Source organism: Mustelus asterias, chromosome 7, assembly GCF_964213995.1.
Source record: "Mustelus asterias chromosome 7, sMusAst1.hap1.1, whole genome shotgun sequence".
Classification (NCBI taxonomy): Eukaryota; Metazoa; Chordata; class Chondrichthyes; order Carcharhiniformes; family Triakidae; genus Mustelus; species Mustelus asterias.
The window spans coordinates 60818813-60836360 of record NC_135807.1 but is presented as its reverse complement, the minus strand read 5'-3'; the positions used below and the strand labels follow the sequence as shown (position 1 = coordinate 60836360).

General features: G+C 42.8%; 1 protein-coding gene across 2 annotated transcripts in view; it reads right to left on the bottom strand.

The window, feature by feature from the left end:
* Nucleotides 1-14275, bottom strand: part of mapre2 (microtubule-associated protein, RP/EB family, member 2) — a 128526-nt gene extending 114251 nt beyond the window's left edge. Inside the window, exon 1 of one of the 2 annotated variants that reach the window (XM_078216136.1) lies at nt 13836-14275. Coding sequence is in view for 1 of the 2 variants with exons in the window: in XM_078216135.1 (XP_078072261.1) it covers nt 13353-13366 (14 nt within the window). In the remaining variant the exon portion in view is untranslated. Of the gene's footprint in view, nt 1-13352; nt 13727-13835 lie in introns of those variants that run through there. The other variant, XM_078216135.1, reaches the window with a different exon arrangement.
* Nucleotides 14276-17548: the final 3273 nt, after the last annotated feature.

The window sequence follows — 17548 nt, the reverse complement described above, 5'->3', positions numbered from 1 at the left end:
CAACCGAGGAGAACTCTCACAATGACCTTCCCTGTGCCTGACAACAGGGAAATTCCTTTGAAGGACTTACCATCTTTCTTGAAGCTGGTCATGTTTGCAGCATCTGAGGTTCTCCTCCTTCCAGATAAGGGGAATACGGTAATGTATTGTGCCAATAGTGCTTCTTCACCATGGTTTAGTGCATTGGCAGCGATCCCATCTGCCGTTGATGCCATTGTTCTCTAGCTGTTGGATGGCCTTTTCTACCTCCTGCATTGTTGAGGTTGTGCTGAGATGAGGTTGTGGGTAGCATACTGTGGGATGAAGTCAAGTACATTCACGTTGAAGACAGTCTCTGTTAAGGAGGTCTTTGCAGTGCTCCTTCAAGTGGCTGCTGACTGCCTGTGAGTACCTCTCCATTCTTGGCGAGCAGTGAGATGGGGTCTTAGGCTCTTGGGCTGCAGGTGATCTTGACTGCACTATAGAAGACTTGTGCATCATGGCTTTCGGCTCTCCTGCACTTTCTCTACCCACCAGCTATTCTTTAGATCGCAGGTTTTTCACTGGACCTCAGCATTCGCCATCTGTAGAGCTGCTTTCTTGCTGTTGAGTTGGGTGCTGCTTCAGGTTCAGAAAAGCATTGCCCTTGTGGTTCATCAGCTCCTGGATCTCCTGGTCTCTCTCATCAAACCAGGGGAAGGCCAACTCAAGGAACCAGGCTTTGGTTTCCTGGTTGAGTGACCAAGCATCTGTTCGCAGATGCTGATTATGGAGGCTTTGAGGGCAGACCAGGCACTGTCGACTACGTTTCTGCATCACCAGGAGTCTCTGCATCACCAGGTTGACAGTGAGGCACTAGCTGAATCAGGCTCTATCACCAGGGTTGTTGAGCGCCTCGGCGTTGATTCTATTGTCGTCACAGAACGAATTACAAGCTAATCCATTCAGCAATCATAGCCTCCCATCATGACATGGGTGATATACATGTCTATATGGCCCCTCACTCAGATGATGACTTAGTCAAGTAGGTGCCAGTGCTTGGAGCAAGGGTGTTGCCATGAGGCCTTGTATTCATCTCTCTGAATGAAACAAGGTGTCGGTTGTGACCAGGCAGTTTTCTAGGCATTTTGTCAGGAGCAGGAGTTGGTGGTGAAGTTCCCTGTCCTCCTCTTTGCCGATTACACTTCCCCAGAGATGTGTCCTATCCAACTCTGGTGTTGGTGTCACCAAGGAGGATCAGCTTGTCACCTGTTGGGACTCTGGCCAAGGATTGTTCGAGGCTGAGATAAAGTTCCTCTTTGGACTCATCTGCAGCTCCAGTGTTGGGCTAGGGAGAGCTAAAGTGTCATGAGGCTTTCGTTTATCCCACAAGGAGAGTCTCTGAGACGGCTTGTTTTTGATGGCGAAGTCAGCCCTGTGGAGGTGGCGATCTTCTTCTGAATTCCCATTCCAGAAGAACGTATAACCATCTTGTTCCTCGAGTTGGCCTTCCCCTGCCTGCTGGGTCTTGCTTAAGGCAGCAATGTCAACGTCAAAATGCCTGAGCGCTCAGGCAATGATAGCAATATGCTGCTCTGGTCTATCGCTACTGGGGTTATCCATGAGGGTCCTGACATTTTAGGTCCTGAACTTCATTTTAATATGTGGAAGATGACTGTGTGTGAGAGTTCTTTTAATTGGAGGTGGCCTTTGCACACCAACTATCACACAGATTTGACAGAGCAAGACCTTGGTCCATGGCAAGGGGGCCCAGGATGACTGGAGACCAGGCTTTGCTGAATGGGCCTCGGACATGACTGGCACACATACTCCAACTATCTTCCTTTCTTCTTCCCACTGGACTACTCTCTTTGAAATTCTTAAAGTGCAATGGCGGCCTCATGAACTTCCTGTTGTGCCTCTCGCACCATGAGTGGCCCCGCTGCACCTCATGCGCTCTAAGTGGTAGTTACTATCTCTAGGTCCTCTTTTCACCCACTCTTCCACAGCAACCACACAAGATTAATGAGATTTGCGAGATAGCCTCAGTAGCTTTGGCAATCAGGACAGTTAAATTCCAGAATTGAATAAGACTCCTGCAGAGATTTACAGGGGCTCATTGACCAACTACAACAACTTGTATTTACATAATATAAACAATGGATATAGTCTCAGATGTTATAAATAACAACCTAAATTTGGAGAAATTAATTTAATCACTCTATGATCCATGGAAATTGAAAACATTTAGAATATGAATTTGAATATAAAATTTGATGTTGGAGGCAATAGACATGTTACAGCACAATGTTATCATTGTCTTAATATTGTTAGGAATAGCTATGAATGCACAAACTAGGGAAACAATCCAAATAAAACTGCTATATTTCAATGTATATTTACATTAACCCTTCCAAGCAAACAATCAGTAAAACTTGGTAAACCACCAAATTCAACTCAAAATCATAGAATCTCTACAGTGCAGAAGGAGGCCATTCATCCATCAAATCTGTAACAACCACAATCCTACCCAGGCCCTATCCCATAACACCACACATTTACCCTGCCAATCCCCCTGACACTAGGATCAATTTAGCATGGCCAATCAAACTAACCCATACATCTTTGGAGTGTGGGAGGAAACCGGAGCACCCAGAGGAAGCCCACATAGATATGGGGAGAAAGCGCAAACATCACACAATCACCGGAGGCTGGCATTGAACCCTGGTCCTTGGTGCTGTGAGGCAGCAGTGCTAACTACTGTGCCACCCAACTGATTTTGACAGCAAAAAAAATTAATAACCTGTTATCAAACAACTTTGATAATGATTGAGTGGCTACTGTGCTCAAGTAGTTGAGTTTTGAGTTTTCCAGCTTTGGTTCACCAGATGGCAAGAAACAGGCAATGATTATATCTCTGTGGAGAATGAGGTTCCAAACAGAGTGTGCAACTGAGGTCACGGCTTGTGTGGTTGGAAATACTGGCAGCAAACCAAATAGAGTCACTGCAGCCTGCTTTCACATATTTACTAGTGGTTCTACAAGAGAACATCATGGTCAGATAACTGGGAGAAATCGTATTTCTCAATCTCTCTCACTAATTGAAACGTTCCACACTGGGCTCCAGAGATGGGAAGGGGTAAGTAATTTTATGTTTCGCTTATTTTTGGTGACTTTGCACATATCGAAAAGTGACATCAGTCCGGCAAAATTTTGCCAGGTGGGTGCATCAAGCAATCTTCAGACAATAGGAATAGTCTACATGGAAAGAATATAAGACCAGAAATCCTAGGAGCAGAAGTAGGCCATTCAGCCCTTTGAGTCTGCTCTGCCATTCAATGAGATCAAGACTGATGTGATATGATGAACCTCAACTCCGTTTTCCAACCTTATCCCCATAGCTTTTGATTCCTTTATTGATTAAAAATCTGTCTCATTCAGCCATGAACATACGTAACAACCCAACCTCTACAACTCTCTGCGGGAAAGAATTCCAAGGATTCAGTACATTCAAGGGAAGAAATTCCTCCTCATCTACGTCTTAAACGGGCGATCCCATACGCTGAAATTATGCCTTCTGGTCCTAGACTCTATCACAAGAGGAAACAACCTCTCAGCATCTAGCTTGTAAAGTCCCCTAAGAATCCTATAAGTCTCAATATGGTCACCTCTTATTCCTCTAAACTCCAATGACTAGAGGCCCAACCTACTCAACCTCTCCTCGAATAAATACTCCTCCATACATGGGATCAACCTAGTGAACCTTCTCTGGACTGCCTCTAATGCCAGTATGTCTTTCTTTAGGTAAGAGGACAAAAACTCTTCACAGTATTCCTGGTGTGGTCTAACTAGTGCTTTGTATAGATTTAGCAAGACATCCCTATTTTATACTCCATTCCCTTTGAAATAAAGGGCAATATTCAATTTGCTTTCTCTATTACCTGCTGAACATACAGGCTAGCATTTTGAGATTTATGCACCAAGACCCTCAAATCCCTCTTTGCTGTAGCTTTCTGCAATCTTTCTCCATTTAAATAATATTCAGCTCCTTTATTCCGCCTACTAGTGCATTACTTCACATCTCCTACATTATATTCCATCTGCCAGTTTTTGTCCACGCACTTAACCTGTCTATATCCCTCTGTGGACTCTGTCTTCCTCACCACTTGTCTTCCCCCTATTTTTGTGTCATCCACAAACTTGTCAATAGTACATTCATTCCCCTTATCCAGGTCATTAATATATAGTCTAAATAATTATGACCCCAGCACTGATCCCAACTCTATCAGTTAGCCAATCCTCTATCCAAGCTAATATACTATCCCCAACATCATGGGCTCCTATTAAGTATCTCTTTCTGCAGTACCTTATCAAATGCTATTTGGAAATCCAAGTACATTATATCTACAGGTCCCCCTTCACCTATCCTGTTCATTACCACCACAAAGAATTCTAATACATTTGTCAGGCATGATTTCCCTTCCATGGTCACTTTCCTTGATTATAATATGTATTTCTAAAAGCTCCGCTATTGCACCCTTTATAATGGACTCTTTAACATTTTCCGAATGACAGATATTAAGCTAACTGGCCTGTAGTTACCTGTTTTTTTTATCTCCCTCCCTTTTTGAATAAGGGTTTTCATTGGCATGTTTCCAATCCTCTGGGACTTTTCCAGATTTTAAAGATTGGTGGAAAACTACCACCAGTTATTCTACTATCTCTACAGCTAATTTCTTTAATATCCGAGGATGCAATCCATCAATTCAGGGACCCACTGGCATTTGGTCCTGTTAAGTTTCCCCAGTACATTTTCTCTAGAACCATAGAAAATTACAACTCAGAAACAGGCCTTTTGGCCCTTCTTGTCTGTGCTGAACCATTTTTAGCCTAGTCCCACTGACCTGCACTTGGACCATATCCCTCCACACCCCTCTCATCCATGAACCCGTCCAAGTTTTTCTTAAATGTTAAAAGTGACCCCGCATTTACCACTTTATCCGGCAGCTCATTCCACACTCCCACCACTCTCTGCGTGAAGAAGGCCCTCCTAATATTCCCTTTAAATGTTTCTCCTTTCACCCTTAACCCATGCCCTCTGGTTTTTTTCTCCCCTAGCCTCAGTGGAAAAAGCCTGCTTGCATTCACTCTATCTATACCCATCAAAATCTTATACACCTCTATCAAATCTCCCCTCAATTTTCTACGCTCCAGAGAATAAAGTCCCAACCTATTCAATCTCTCTCTGTAACTCTAGTGATAGCTATTGTATTTATTTGCTCTCCCACTTCTGCCCCTTGATTATTTGGTATTTTTGGAATGTTATTAGTATCTTCCACTCTGAAAATGGATGCAAAGTATTTAATTAATTTCTCCAACATTTCCCGATTTTCCATTATTATTTCCACAGTCTCATTCTCTAAGAGGCCTGTGTTCACCTTGGCCTCCCTCTTGCCATTTATATATTTAAAGAAGCTTTTACAGTCTGTTTTTATATTACTTGCTAGTTTACCCTCAGTTTATCTTCTCCCTCTATTTTTGGTAATCTTTCATTGATTTTTAAAACTTCCACAATCCTCCATCTTAACAGTAATCTTTACCATATCGTATGGTTTTGTCTGTCAGTTTCATACCATCCTAAGCTTCGTTGGTTAACCGTGGTTGATTCATCCTGTTTCTAGATCCATGCTTCCTGACTGGGATACATCTTTGGTGTGAGTCATGAACTATTTTCATGAACATTTACCATTGCTCAACTATCTTTTCTGCTAAACTCCTTTTGCAGTCCATTCCAGCCAACTCTTGCCCTCACTGCATTATAATTACCCTTATTAATGTTTAGCACAGTTGTTTCTGACCCAAATTTCTCACTCTCAAATTAAATGCTAAATTCTACCAGATTATGGTCACTATTTCCTAGGGGATCTATTATTCAGATTTTGTTTGTTAAATCTGCCTCATTGCACATTACCAGACCCAAAATATCCTGATCCTTGGTTGGATGCACAACAAGTAGTTTTAGGAAACTGTCCCAAATAAACCAATCATGGCCACCTCTGCCAATTTGATTTTCCCAATCCACATGAAAAAGAGTAAAGTCACCCATGATTAAAGTACTGCCTTTTTTACATGCCATCATTATCTCCGGATTTATTCTCCACCCGATAGTACTGTTAGGGGGCCTATACACGATTCTCACCAGTGTCTTCTTCCCCTTATTATATCTTACCTCCATACATATGGATTGCCCAATCCAAGATCATTTCATGCTATCATACTAATTCCATCTCATACTAACAAACCCCACCACCTCCAAATACCTCCAACTCCTCGCTTACCAAACTCCAAGCTTTCGCTCTGAGTCTTGATGCACTCTGTTAGCCCTTGGCTACACTGAAGACTTTGAATTTATAGAGAACTGAACTGGGACTACAGTAACCAGATTAAAACAATTAGCCAATTAACTACTGAACTCCCAAAGCTGAGAGTGGTTTACCCTATCTAACTGCTACAAAGAACTTAACCTGATTACACAGTACTTTCCAGTTACTGCTAATCACAGGCAAGATTAGTTTGAGAGCGCAAATTTAAGAACAAGATCAGCACTTTTAATTCCCCAGTTACCAAACTCAAGCTTGCGCTCTGAGCCTTGGTGCACTCTGCTATAGATCACCTTCAACTGCCAAATTTAATATATCAGTACGAATCTCTTTTTCCATATCTGGCACTTAGATGGATTTTGTGTTGTTTAATGCTGCAGGCACAACTGTAATTAAGAGTTAATCTTATCCAAACGAATATTCTGACATGGAGAAAAGTATGCTTTCATTCCATCAGTCCTGTAAATTTGGCCAGAGTTCTGGAGGTGAAATACCAATGTTCTTACTCCCAATGTGATGCAAAATTGTCCTTTTTTTCTAAAAAAAGGTAACACTTTGAACTAGAGGCATGCTATATACACAATCCCACAATTCAAGTGACTGTTGCTCAGTTTCAGTTGTGGTATAAGATTTCAGAATCCAACTACTGCAACCATGTAAATTTCAACGAATGAGGAAGAAATGGGAATGACCTGGAACACACTGCCTACAAGTGTACTGGAAACAGAAACAATCAATGATTTCAAAAGGAAAATGGATAGTCACTTGAGCAAAATAATCTGGCAGGGCAAGGAGATTGAACGGGGAGTGGGACTGACTGGACTGTTCCGCAGGGGGCCAACTTGCACTCAATGGCCTGAAAGGCCTCCATCTGTGCCATAAATGATTCTATGATTTATTTTGAAAAGGGTGCAAGAACAGAGCTGCATATTCACAAATCCTTGAAGATGAACAAGTTGGTAGGCAGTTAAGAAAATATATAGGAAACGTGGTTTTGCAAATAGGGGGATTGAATACATAAATAAGGGAGGGGGAATTGCTAAACCTTTACAAATCACTGGTGAAATCTCAACTAAACTACAGTATTGTGTAACCTCTGGACATCACAGTCCAGAAAGGATATTAAGGCCGTTGGTACCAGAATGATACTGTAGATGAGAAACTTCAGATATGTGGAGAGATTAAAGAATGCAGAATTGTTCTCCCTTCAGCAGGGAAGCTTAGGGGAGACCTAACAGACATTCAAAATTATGAAAGGTTTTGGGAGATTGAGTAAGGAAACATTATTTCCTCTAGCACTAAATGTGGTACCCAGAGGCAATCAGACATCACAGACTTAGAATAATAATTGACAAAAGAGTCAGAGGGAAATCAGAAGAAATGTTTTTACACATGGGTTATGATGATCTGGAATGCACTACTTGAAAGGATGGTAGAAGCAGATATCATAAGAACTTTCAAAAGACAGTTTGCAGGATTTTAGAGACAGGATTTTAGATTTAATCTGGTTACTGTAGTCCCAGTTCAGTTCTCTATAAATTCAAAGTCTACAGTGTAGCCAAGGGCTAGCAGAGTGCATCAAGACTCAAAGCGAAAGCTTGGAGTTTGTCAAGTGAGGGGTTGGAGGTATTTGGATAGCCCTTTGACAAAGCCAGTACAAGTTTGATGGGTTCTTGGTGTTATGATATATTTTAACCTTCTAAGCTTGTTGTCCAGCCCTGTGGGACCTATCAAATTGTAACCGGAGGATCTCCAATAATGACATTTTCCTATCCCTGCAGTCATCTCTGGTGCTCCCAAGGATGATCCCTGTCTGCTTCTTCCTCATGATCACATCATCATCAAATATGGAGTCAGTATCTACCTCTTATATGCTTCTCACCATCCTCCCCAGCCTCTGTACTAGCAGACTGATTGTTTGGCATCCCATCTTGAATAAGCAACTACTTCCTCAAGCCAAAATTGGGAAGATTGAATCCATCATCTTCAATCTGACCAAAAACACCATTGTGCTAACACTAACTCCATGCCCCTCTGCCACCTTCAGGCTGAACTAGACTGTTCTTCACATTGGGGCTTCTACTAGGTTTCCTTTCCATCACAAAGATCAGCAGTTTAGTAATATTGCCCACCTCCACTCTGACTTCAGTTCATCTTTGCTCAAGTAAACATTCATGTTTTTATCACCTCTAGATTAGATGATGTCCCATTCTCCACAAATTTAATTCATCCAAAATTCTGCTTTTCTATCCTATTTCATATCAAGTCCTGAGTATTCATCACTTATGTCCTCACTAATCTTTCTACATTGGCTCCCAGCACCCAACGGTTCAAGTTCAGATTTTATCTGTTGCATTTAAATCCATCCAGGGCTTCACTCCCACATCTGTAATTTTCTTGTACCTTACAACCATTCAGAACTGTTTCCCTAATACGGACTTAGTCTTCCTCTATCCCATGAATAATGATCATGCCTTGTCATCCAAGTCCTACTTTCTGGAATCCCCTCTGCCTCTTCACTTGCAGCTCCTCCTCAAAGCCCACCTCTTTGACCATCCTTTTAGTCACCTCGTAGTTTTATCTTCCATGGCTCGATGATCTATTTTCTTTAGAGTACAGGAAAGAGATACAGAATCTGATGAAATGCTGCGATGACAATAACCTCTCCCTCAATGTCAGTAAAACAAAGGAGATGGTCATTGACTTCAGGAAACGTAGTGAGGACATGTACCTTTCTACATGTGATGAAGTATAAATGGTTGAGTGCTTCAAGTTTCTAGGTGTCCAGATCACCAAGAACCTGTCCTGGTCCCTCCACGCTGACGCTATAGTTAAGAAAGCCCACCAGTGTCTCTACTTTCTCAGGAGGCTTAGGAAATTCAGCATGTCCACTGCAACTCTCACCATATTATACAGAAGCACCATAGAAAGCATCCTTTCCAAATGTATCACAGCTTGGTATGGTTCCAGTTCTGACCAAGATTGCAAGAAATTACAAAGGGTTGTGAATGTAGCCTAGTCCATCACAAAACAGCCTCCCATCCATTTACTCTGTCTACACTTCCTGCTGCCTCAACAAAGCAGCCAGTATTATCAAGGACCCCACGCACCCCGGACATACTTCCATCGGGAAAAAGATACCAAAGTCTGAGGTCATGTATCAACTCACTCAAGAACACTTCTTCCCTGCTGCCAGACTTTGAATGGACCTACCATATATTAAGCTGATCTTCCTCTACAATCTAGCTATGACTGCAAGACTATATTCTCCTGTTCTTCTCCCCAGTGGTTAGCACTGCTGCCTCACAGTGCCAGCGACCCAGGTTCAGTTCCGGCCTCGGGTCACTGTCTGTGTGGAGTTTGCACATTCTCCCTGTGTCAGCATGTGTTTCCTCCGGGTGCTCCGGTTTCCTCCCACACTCCAAAGATGTGCAGGTTAGGTTGATTGGCCATGCTAAATTGACCCTAGTGTCAGGCGGACTAGCAGGATAAAGGTGTGGGGTTACGGAAATAGGGCCTGGGTGGGATGTGGTCAAAGAACAAAGAAACTTACAGTATAGGAACAGGCCTTTCGGCCCTCCAACCCTGCCACCCGGCTGAACTAAAACCCCCTACCCTTCCGGGGACCATATTCCTCCATTCCCATCCTATTCATGTATTTTTCAAGATGCCCCTTAAAAGTCACTATCGTATCTACTTCCACTATCTCCCCCGGCAGCGAGTTCCAGACACCAACCACCCTCTGTGTAAAAACCCTGCCTCGTACATCTCCTTTAAACCTTGCCCCTAGTAATTGACTGTTCCATCCTGGGAAAAAGCTTCTGACTATCCACTCTGTCCATGCCCCTCAATCTTGTAGACTATCAGGTCGCCCCTCAACCTCTGTCGTTCCAGTCAGAACAAACCAAGTTTCTCCAACCTCTCCTCATAGCTAATGCCCTCCATACCAGGCAACATCCTGGTAAGTTGTTTCTGTACCCTCTCCAAAGCCTCCACATTCTTCTGGTAGTGTGGTGATCAGAATTAAACACTATATTCCACGTGCGACCGAACTAAGGTTCTATAAAGCTGCAACATGACTTGCCAATTTTTAAACTCAATACCCTGGCCGATGAAGGCAAGCATGCCGTATGCCTTCTTGACTACCTTCCCCACCTGCTTTGCCACTTTCAGAGACCTGTGTACCTGTACACCCAGGTCCCTCTGCCTAGCAATACTCTTAAGGTTTCTGCCATTTACTGTACATTTCTTTTCTGTATTAGACCTTCCAAAATGCATTACCTTATATTTGCCCGGATTAAACTCCATCTGTTATCTCTCCGCCCAAGTCTCCAACCGATCTATATCCTGCTGTATCCTCTGATGGTCCTCATCGCCATCTGCAAATCCACCAACCTTTGTGTCATCCGCAAACTTATCAAACCGGTCGGTACTGACTCGATGGGCCAAAGGGCCTCCTTCTGCACTGTAGGGATTCTATGATTCCCTGATGTACTCTATGAATGGTATATTTTGTCTGTATGGTGTGCAAGAAATGATACTTTTCACTGTATCCCAATACATGTGACAATAATAAATCAAATCTCGTCTCATGTACCTTGGAAGTTTTTCTACAATGACAGGTACTTTATAAAGCTACATTTCTGATGCTCTCAGTTTTATTATGCATGATAGACCAGAAAAAGGCCAAGCCAGCATAGAGGTAAAGGTGCTACATAACGTTAAATTTCAGTTGCTTCCAGTTTTAGTATACAAGGTAGACCAGAAAAACTCAAACACAGCATAAAAGGCAAATTCTTCAAAAGGATTCTCATGGTACAACAATTTGAAAAAAAGTGTTACAAACTAGGTTGACTATATAATTAACAACTAACCACCACTTAGACCAAAAATATTTTAATAGTCATTCATGCAACCAGAGGAATTCAATTAAAGCCTTTTGTGCCCGTATGTTGTCATTTTTGGTTTCAAGTAAAATGATTTCACTTTCAGTGGCATTTATTTACACAAAAATACAGAGGATAGAACATGTTTCACTGGCTTATTACTTCAAGTACAGGTGGAAATCAATTGCACAATAAAAAGAGCAAATCTCAAAAATGAAATTGGAGCTGGAACAAAAAGCCTACTGCACACCCAGTAAATAAAAAATAGATGAAGCCATTCAAATTACAAGTTCTCAACTTCCTATAATCAGGTCATCAATTGTCATAGTCATAGAGTCATTGCAGTTTACAGCATGGAAACAGGCCCTTCGGCCCAACCTGTTCATGCCGTCCTTTCTTTTTTTAAATCACTAAGCTAATCCCAATTGCCCACATTTGGCCCATATCCCTCTATACCCATTGTACCCATGTAACTATCTAAATGCTTTTTAAAAGATAAAATCGTATGCACCTCTACTACTACCTCTGGCAGTTGGTTCCAGACACTCACCACCCTCTGAGAAAAAATTGCCCCTCTGGACACTGTTGTATCTCTCCCCTCTCACCTTAAACCTATGCCCTCTAGTTTTAGACTCCCCTACTTTTGGGAAAAGATATTGACTATCTAGCTGATCTGTGCCCCTCATTATTTTATAGACCTCTATAAGGTCACCCCTCAGCCTCCTAGGGTCCGGAGAAAAAAGTCCCAGTCTATTCAGCCTCTCCTTATAACTCAATCCATCAAGTCCCGGTAGCATCCTAGTAAATCTTTTCTGCACTCTTTCTAGTTTAATAATATCCTTTCTATAATAGGGTGACCAGAATTGCACACAGTATTCCAAGTGTGGCCTTACCAATGTATTGTACAACTTCAACAAGACATCCTAACTCCTGTATTCAATGTTCTGACCGATGAAACCAAGCATGCTGAATGCCTTCTTCACCACTCTGTCCACCTGTGACTCTACTTTCAAGGAGCTATGGACATGTACCCCTAAGATCTCTTTGTTCTGTAACTCTCCCTAATGCCCGCCCATTAACTGAGTAAGTCCTGCCCTGGTTCAATCTACCAAAATGCATCACCTCGCATTTGTTTAAATTAAACTCCATCTGCCATTCGTCAGCCCACTGGCCCAATTGATCAAGATCCCGTTGCAATCCGAGATAACCTTCTTCACTGGCCACTATGCCACCAATCTTGGTGTCATCTGCAAACTTACTAACCATGCCTCCTATACTCTCATCCAAATCATTAATGTAAATGACAAATAACAGTGGATCCAGCACTGATTCCTGAGGCACACCGCTGGTCACAGGCCTCCAGTTTGAAAAACAACCCTCTACAACCACCCTCTGACTTCTATCAAGAAGTAAATTTTGTATCCATTTAGATACCTCACCTTGGATCCCGTGAGATTTAACCTTATGCAACAACCTACCATGCGGTAAAGGCCTTGCTAAAGTCCATGTAGACAACATCAACTGTATTGCCCTCATCTACCTTCTTGGTTACCCCTTCAAAAAACTCAATCAAATTTGAGAGATGATTTTCCAGTCACAAAGCCATGCTGTTTCTAATCAGTCCTCGAGTCTCTAAATGCCTGTAGATCCTGAAAACATTATCAAACATTTTAAGCAATCACAAAGTACACTTATGGAGTGTTTTATCCTTACAATACAATATCCGACATGTTATGTCATACGAAAATGAGAGGAACAAGTATTTGGGCAAAAATAAAGTTTGGGCCCATTGTCAAACAGTTGACTAAGAGGATTAAATTGGACTAAGATCAAGCAAGAGTCATTTCATATCTCATAACACCTCTGACAATATATAAAAACTGAAACATTGGTAGAAAGTAATTAATACACAGGCTGACAATTTATGTATATATTTTTTAAAATCACTATTTGGAAAACACGCACGACTCGTTCCCAGAATAGGCTAAACATTAATTTTAAGTTCCTCTCAAAAGGTGTTACTAACTTCAGACTTTGTATTAACACGTTATTAAAACAGGTGTCAGAATCCAGATCAAAGAACCGCACTATGATGGAAATCGTTTGCGGTTTCTTTACGCTTACTTACACTGCAGTTTTCATGTGCGGTACTCCCACGCAGCAAACTAGCTGCTGATCACAGGGGTAGAAGTGGTGCGCGGGGCACCTCGTAAAAAAAAAAGGTTATTTCAAAACATTTTAAATATGTGAAATCCCCCTAAAGCGCGCAATTTGTGACTTGGTCTTTGTATCCTGGTGGCACTGGGGTTGCTTGCATTTCCTCCTAAACTCTTGCCTCCCCGTGCAGGGCACAACTGTCAGGAGAGGTGCGGCTGCGGGTAGACATCAGGCCGCAATTCTCCCGAGTGTTTCTGCCGCCCACCTCTTGAATGACAAAGCAGCCTGGCCTAGAAAATGGAAAAAAAAACCCCAAGGCAGCAGACACACACACTCACAGCAACTGAGCTTCGACCTTTAAATAGCAGCACGAAGAGGATGGGGGGGGGGGGGAGGTCTTAAAATAAAATCCCCCACCATTGAACCGCGCACTAACCCCCTGCATTTTACTTACTGTTTTGTTGTAAATCTCGCACCAGTGCTGGCCTAAGACACAAGAAGCCTTTCAAAAATAACGGGCTAGGAGGGTGGAGATCCTTTTAATTTTCTTTTGAAATTCTGTAAATTTTGGCCACGGGAGGGTGGTTAATTACAGTAGTCTCGAGTCAAATTGTTTTCATCCTGTGTCGCTTTCCGATTTTAAATAGTTTTACGGGTATGAGAATAAAAGCCGGGAGAGATCCCACTGATGGTGAGAGAGAGAGTGTGTGTGGAGGTGGGTTGGGTTGGGACAGTGAACGCTCCTCTCTGCAAACTCGGCTGCCAGTGCTGGTGACTGATGGAAACAGCAGGCGCCCAGGGAGGCCGCCGCCGCCGCCGCTCGCGCCGTTTCCATGGTGATCCCTCTTCCAGCTGAGTAACCGCCATGGATTCTCCCCTTTCCCGGCGTCACCTGAACGTGAGCCGCACCCCTCCCCCATTTCACCCCCACTCAACCCCTTCCTGCTCCCCCTCCCTTCCCCCAGTCCCCCCCACCCCGGACCCGCTCCCCCCCACCCCGGACCCGCTCCCCCCCACCCCGGACCCGCTCCCTTCACCCGAATCCCCTACCCTTTCCCATCCTCAATTGAATCCTGTCCCTCTTCCCCCATTGTCACCTGGACCCACTCCCCTCCCCATTATCACTTGAATCATCTCCTCTGCTCCATCATCACCTGAGCACCCCTTTCATTGACATATGAACCCCATCTTCACCTGAACTCCTTCCCCATCATCATCACATGAACATTGTCACTTGAACCCTCTTCCCCATTGTCATGTGTAACCCCTTTCCTCCATCATCACATAAACCTCCTTCCCTTCCCCCATCACCACATGAATCCAGTTACCTGCTGATGGAGTGTCATGTGGCACTTCCCTTTGTCTTTCTTATGTATCCATGTGTTTTGCAGGATGCACTCAACTTGAATCTTTCTCTCTTCCCCCTGGAGAAGTAACTGCAATCATTAAACACCTGCTCATTATTTTTAATTGTTGTTGCAAAGAGAACAAAGAGTTGTGTCTTGTTATTGTATATTCAAAATTATACGCATGAGAAACCCAAAATCAGTAACAATGAAAAATATGCAGAAACGATGCATTGATCATAAAACTAAAAATTTATTTAATAGCCATTGAGAATAGTTGTTCAAATATGATTCAGCATCTAACTTTACATCAAAGGCCTGTATTGATGAGATGATGATAAGACAGTATCCATAATGTGCGTAGCTATATTTCTATTTCATAATACAACAGGGCTCCATGCTGAGCAACCATGGTCCCTTCACCCACATTGTGACTTAAACGGTCATCACCAATAATCTACCAGCAATCAGTGGTTAAGGAGACCTAAGTTATAAAAGAGATCAGCATCATCTTAGTTAGTTCTTAATTGGGTTGTCAGCACCCCCAGAATTGCCTTCACCCTGGAATCACCAGGAATTCAAGATCAATCTCAGGGACACTATGAGCAATTCTGAAGAAAATTTACAAGGGCATTAAAATAGTATTTTACTTTATTTTCTTTGAGCACCTTGTTTATTTGTTATAAAAATAATCAGCTGGAAAAAAGGTTGTTTGACCTACAGGGTTATTCAATTGACCAACAAAGCTGTTTGCTAAATGCCATGGGAAAGCAGTGTTCTGGGATAATGGAGGTGTTGGGTGACTAGTGGTGGCAACCTGAGATGTACGGAGGTCATGTGATGAAACATCTCAGTACATCCAACAGGAGATGGTGACCCAGATTCCTGCTATTTCAATGGAACTGGCCACTGGCTCTGTATGGCTATTAATCAGTAGTAAACAGATAAAAATGTATAATCCCTTCCACAACTTCAAAGTATTCCAAAGCTCTGTAAAGCTAATAAACTGCTTTTGAATTGTCACCATCCCTCGTACAGAGAATGATACTTCCTTTCCAATGGCTAGATAAAAGTGAGATCTCAGCATTGGTTGTGGGTTTGCAGATGGCTTATGAGCCCGAACTTAAGTTTTGCAGGCTCTCCCACGGTGAGGTAATTGGTTGTTGGCCAGTAGAAGTGGTGACAAATTGTTGGCTTGAGTAGCTGTCCTCGCTGTCTTTATTCTCTCAGCTGTTTGTTTTCTTGATTGGAAGGTCTTGACAGTACTTTTGACGATGATTCACCATTTTGGTTATGATTGGGCACCCGCTTCCAATTTATGATATTAATAAAGCAGACCTTCATGGAGGCTTGGAGATTATATTTGGAACGTTTCCTTTGACTCCCATGTAAAGAGCCTGCCAGGTGTAGCTCTGAATAGGGCATTTGTTTGGGCAATCTTGAGTTGGGTATTTTGATGCCATGTCAGATGTTATATGCAGTCACTGTTGTAAGTAGTCAATTTGCATACAGGGAGCTCTCACAAACAGCAACGTGGTAATGATCAGATAATGTGTGTTAGTGATGTTCATTGAGCTATAAATATTGGTCAGGATAATGCCCCTGACTTTCTACAAAACAGAGCTTTGGGGTCTTTTACATTCACCTGAGAACAAACAGGACCCCAGTTTAACCTCTCATCTGAAAGGTGTGCAGGTCTCCCTCAATACTGTCCTGAGTGACACTTAAATAAAACTTTTTTTAAAAATTCCTTATTAGTGTCACAAAGTAGGCTAACACTACCACTACAATGAAGTTACTGTGAAAATCCCCCAGTCACAACACTCCAGCGCCTGTTAAGGTACATTGAGTGAGAATTTAGCATGGCCAATGCATCTAACCAGCACGTCTTTCGGATTGTGGGAGGAAACTGGAGCACCCAGTGGAAATCCATTCTGACACGGGCAGAACATGTAGACTCTGCACCGACAGTGATCCAAGCTGGAAATCGAACCCGGATCCCTGGCGCTGTGAGGCAGCAGTGATAACCACTGTGCCACAGTGAATCTGTGCTCAAGGGCTGAATTTTATGGCCAGGCCGCAGACAGGAAAGCAGGCAATTAGACCAGTAAATTGGGGCATAGTGCCATCAACAGTGTACCCAACCCACCCCAATCTTATGTGTGGCAGGGAGACATTGGGTGGGCAGCCTGTCTTTAGCCCAACTGAGTGAAGTGGGAAACCAATGGACCTAAATGGAAGAGGGGTGAACTAGCTAAGCAGATGCCAGTCTGTCTGCCTCTGAAATAAATGCTGAGGTGCAAGGAGCCCACCCTCAATGTAAAATCCAGCCCCAAGTCTTTGTAGCAGGCTTTGAACCCACACCTTATATGACCAACTAAGCCACAACTTATACTATTAATGTAAACAATAAGATTAATGAAACCTTGAGAGATAGTTGTCAGGAACAACTCAACAACCTGTCAAAAGCAAACAGCAATTGAAACGAGATCAATTGTTCAGTTTAAATACGAGATTGAAACATTGTTTACCATGGATTGCTATTAAGGGATACGAGTTGAGTCAGGGTGCAGGTCATTCATGATCTCACTGAATGGCAGAACAGGCTGAAGGGACTAAATAGGTCGCTCCTGGTCCAATGTAAAAACAGAAACGCCAAATCTCTATCCTCTGTGGCCAAAGGCTTCAATGCAATTGTCCAAGTATCTGAGGTAGAAGTTGAGACGGTCTTTAGGGTTTCAGATTGGCCTGGAGCGAAAAGATTTTAAGATGCATTGTAGTGCTACAAAGACATCGATTGGCTGCTATAAATACGATGAGT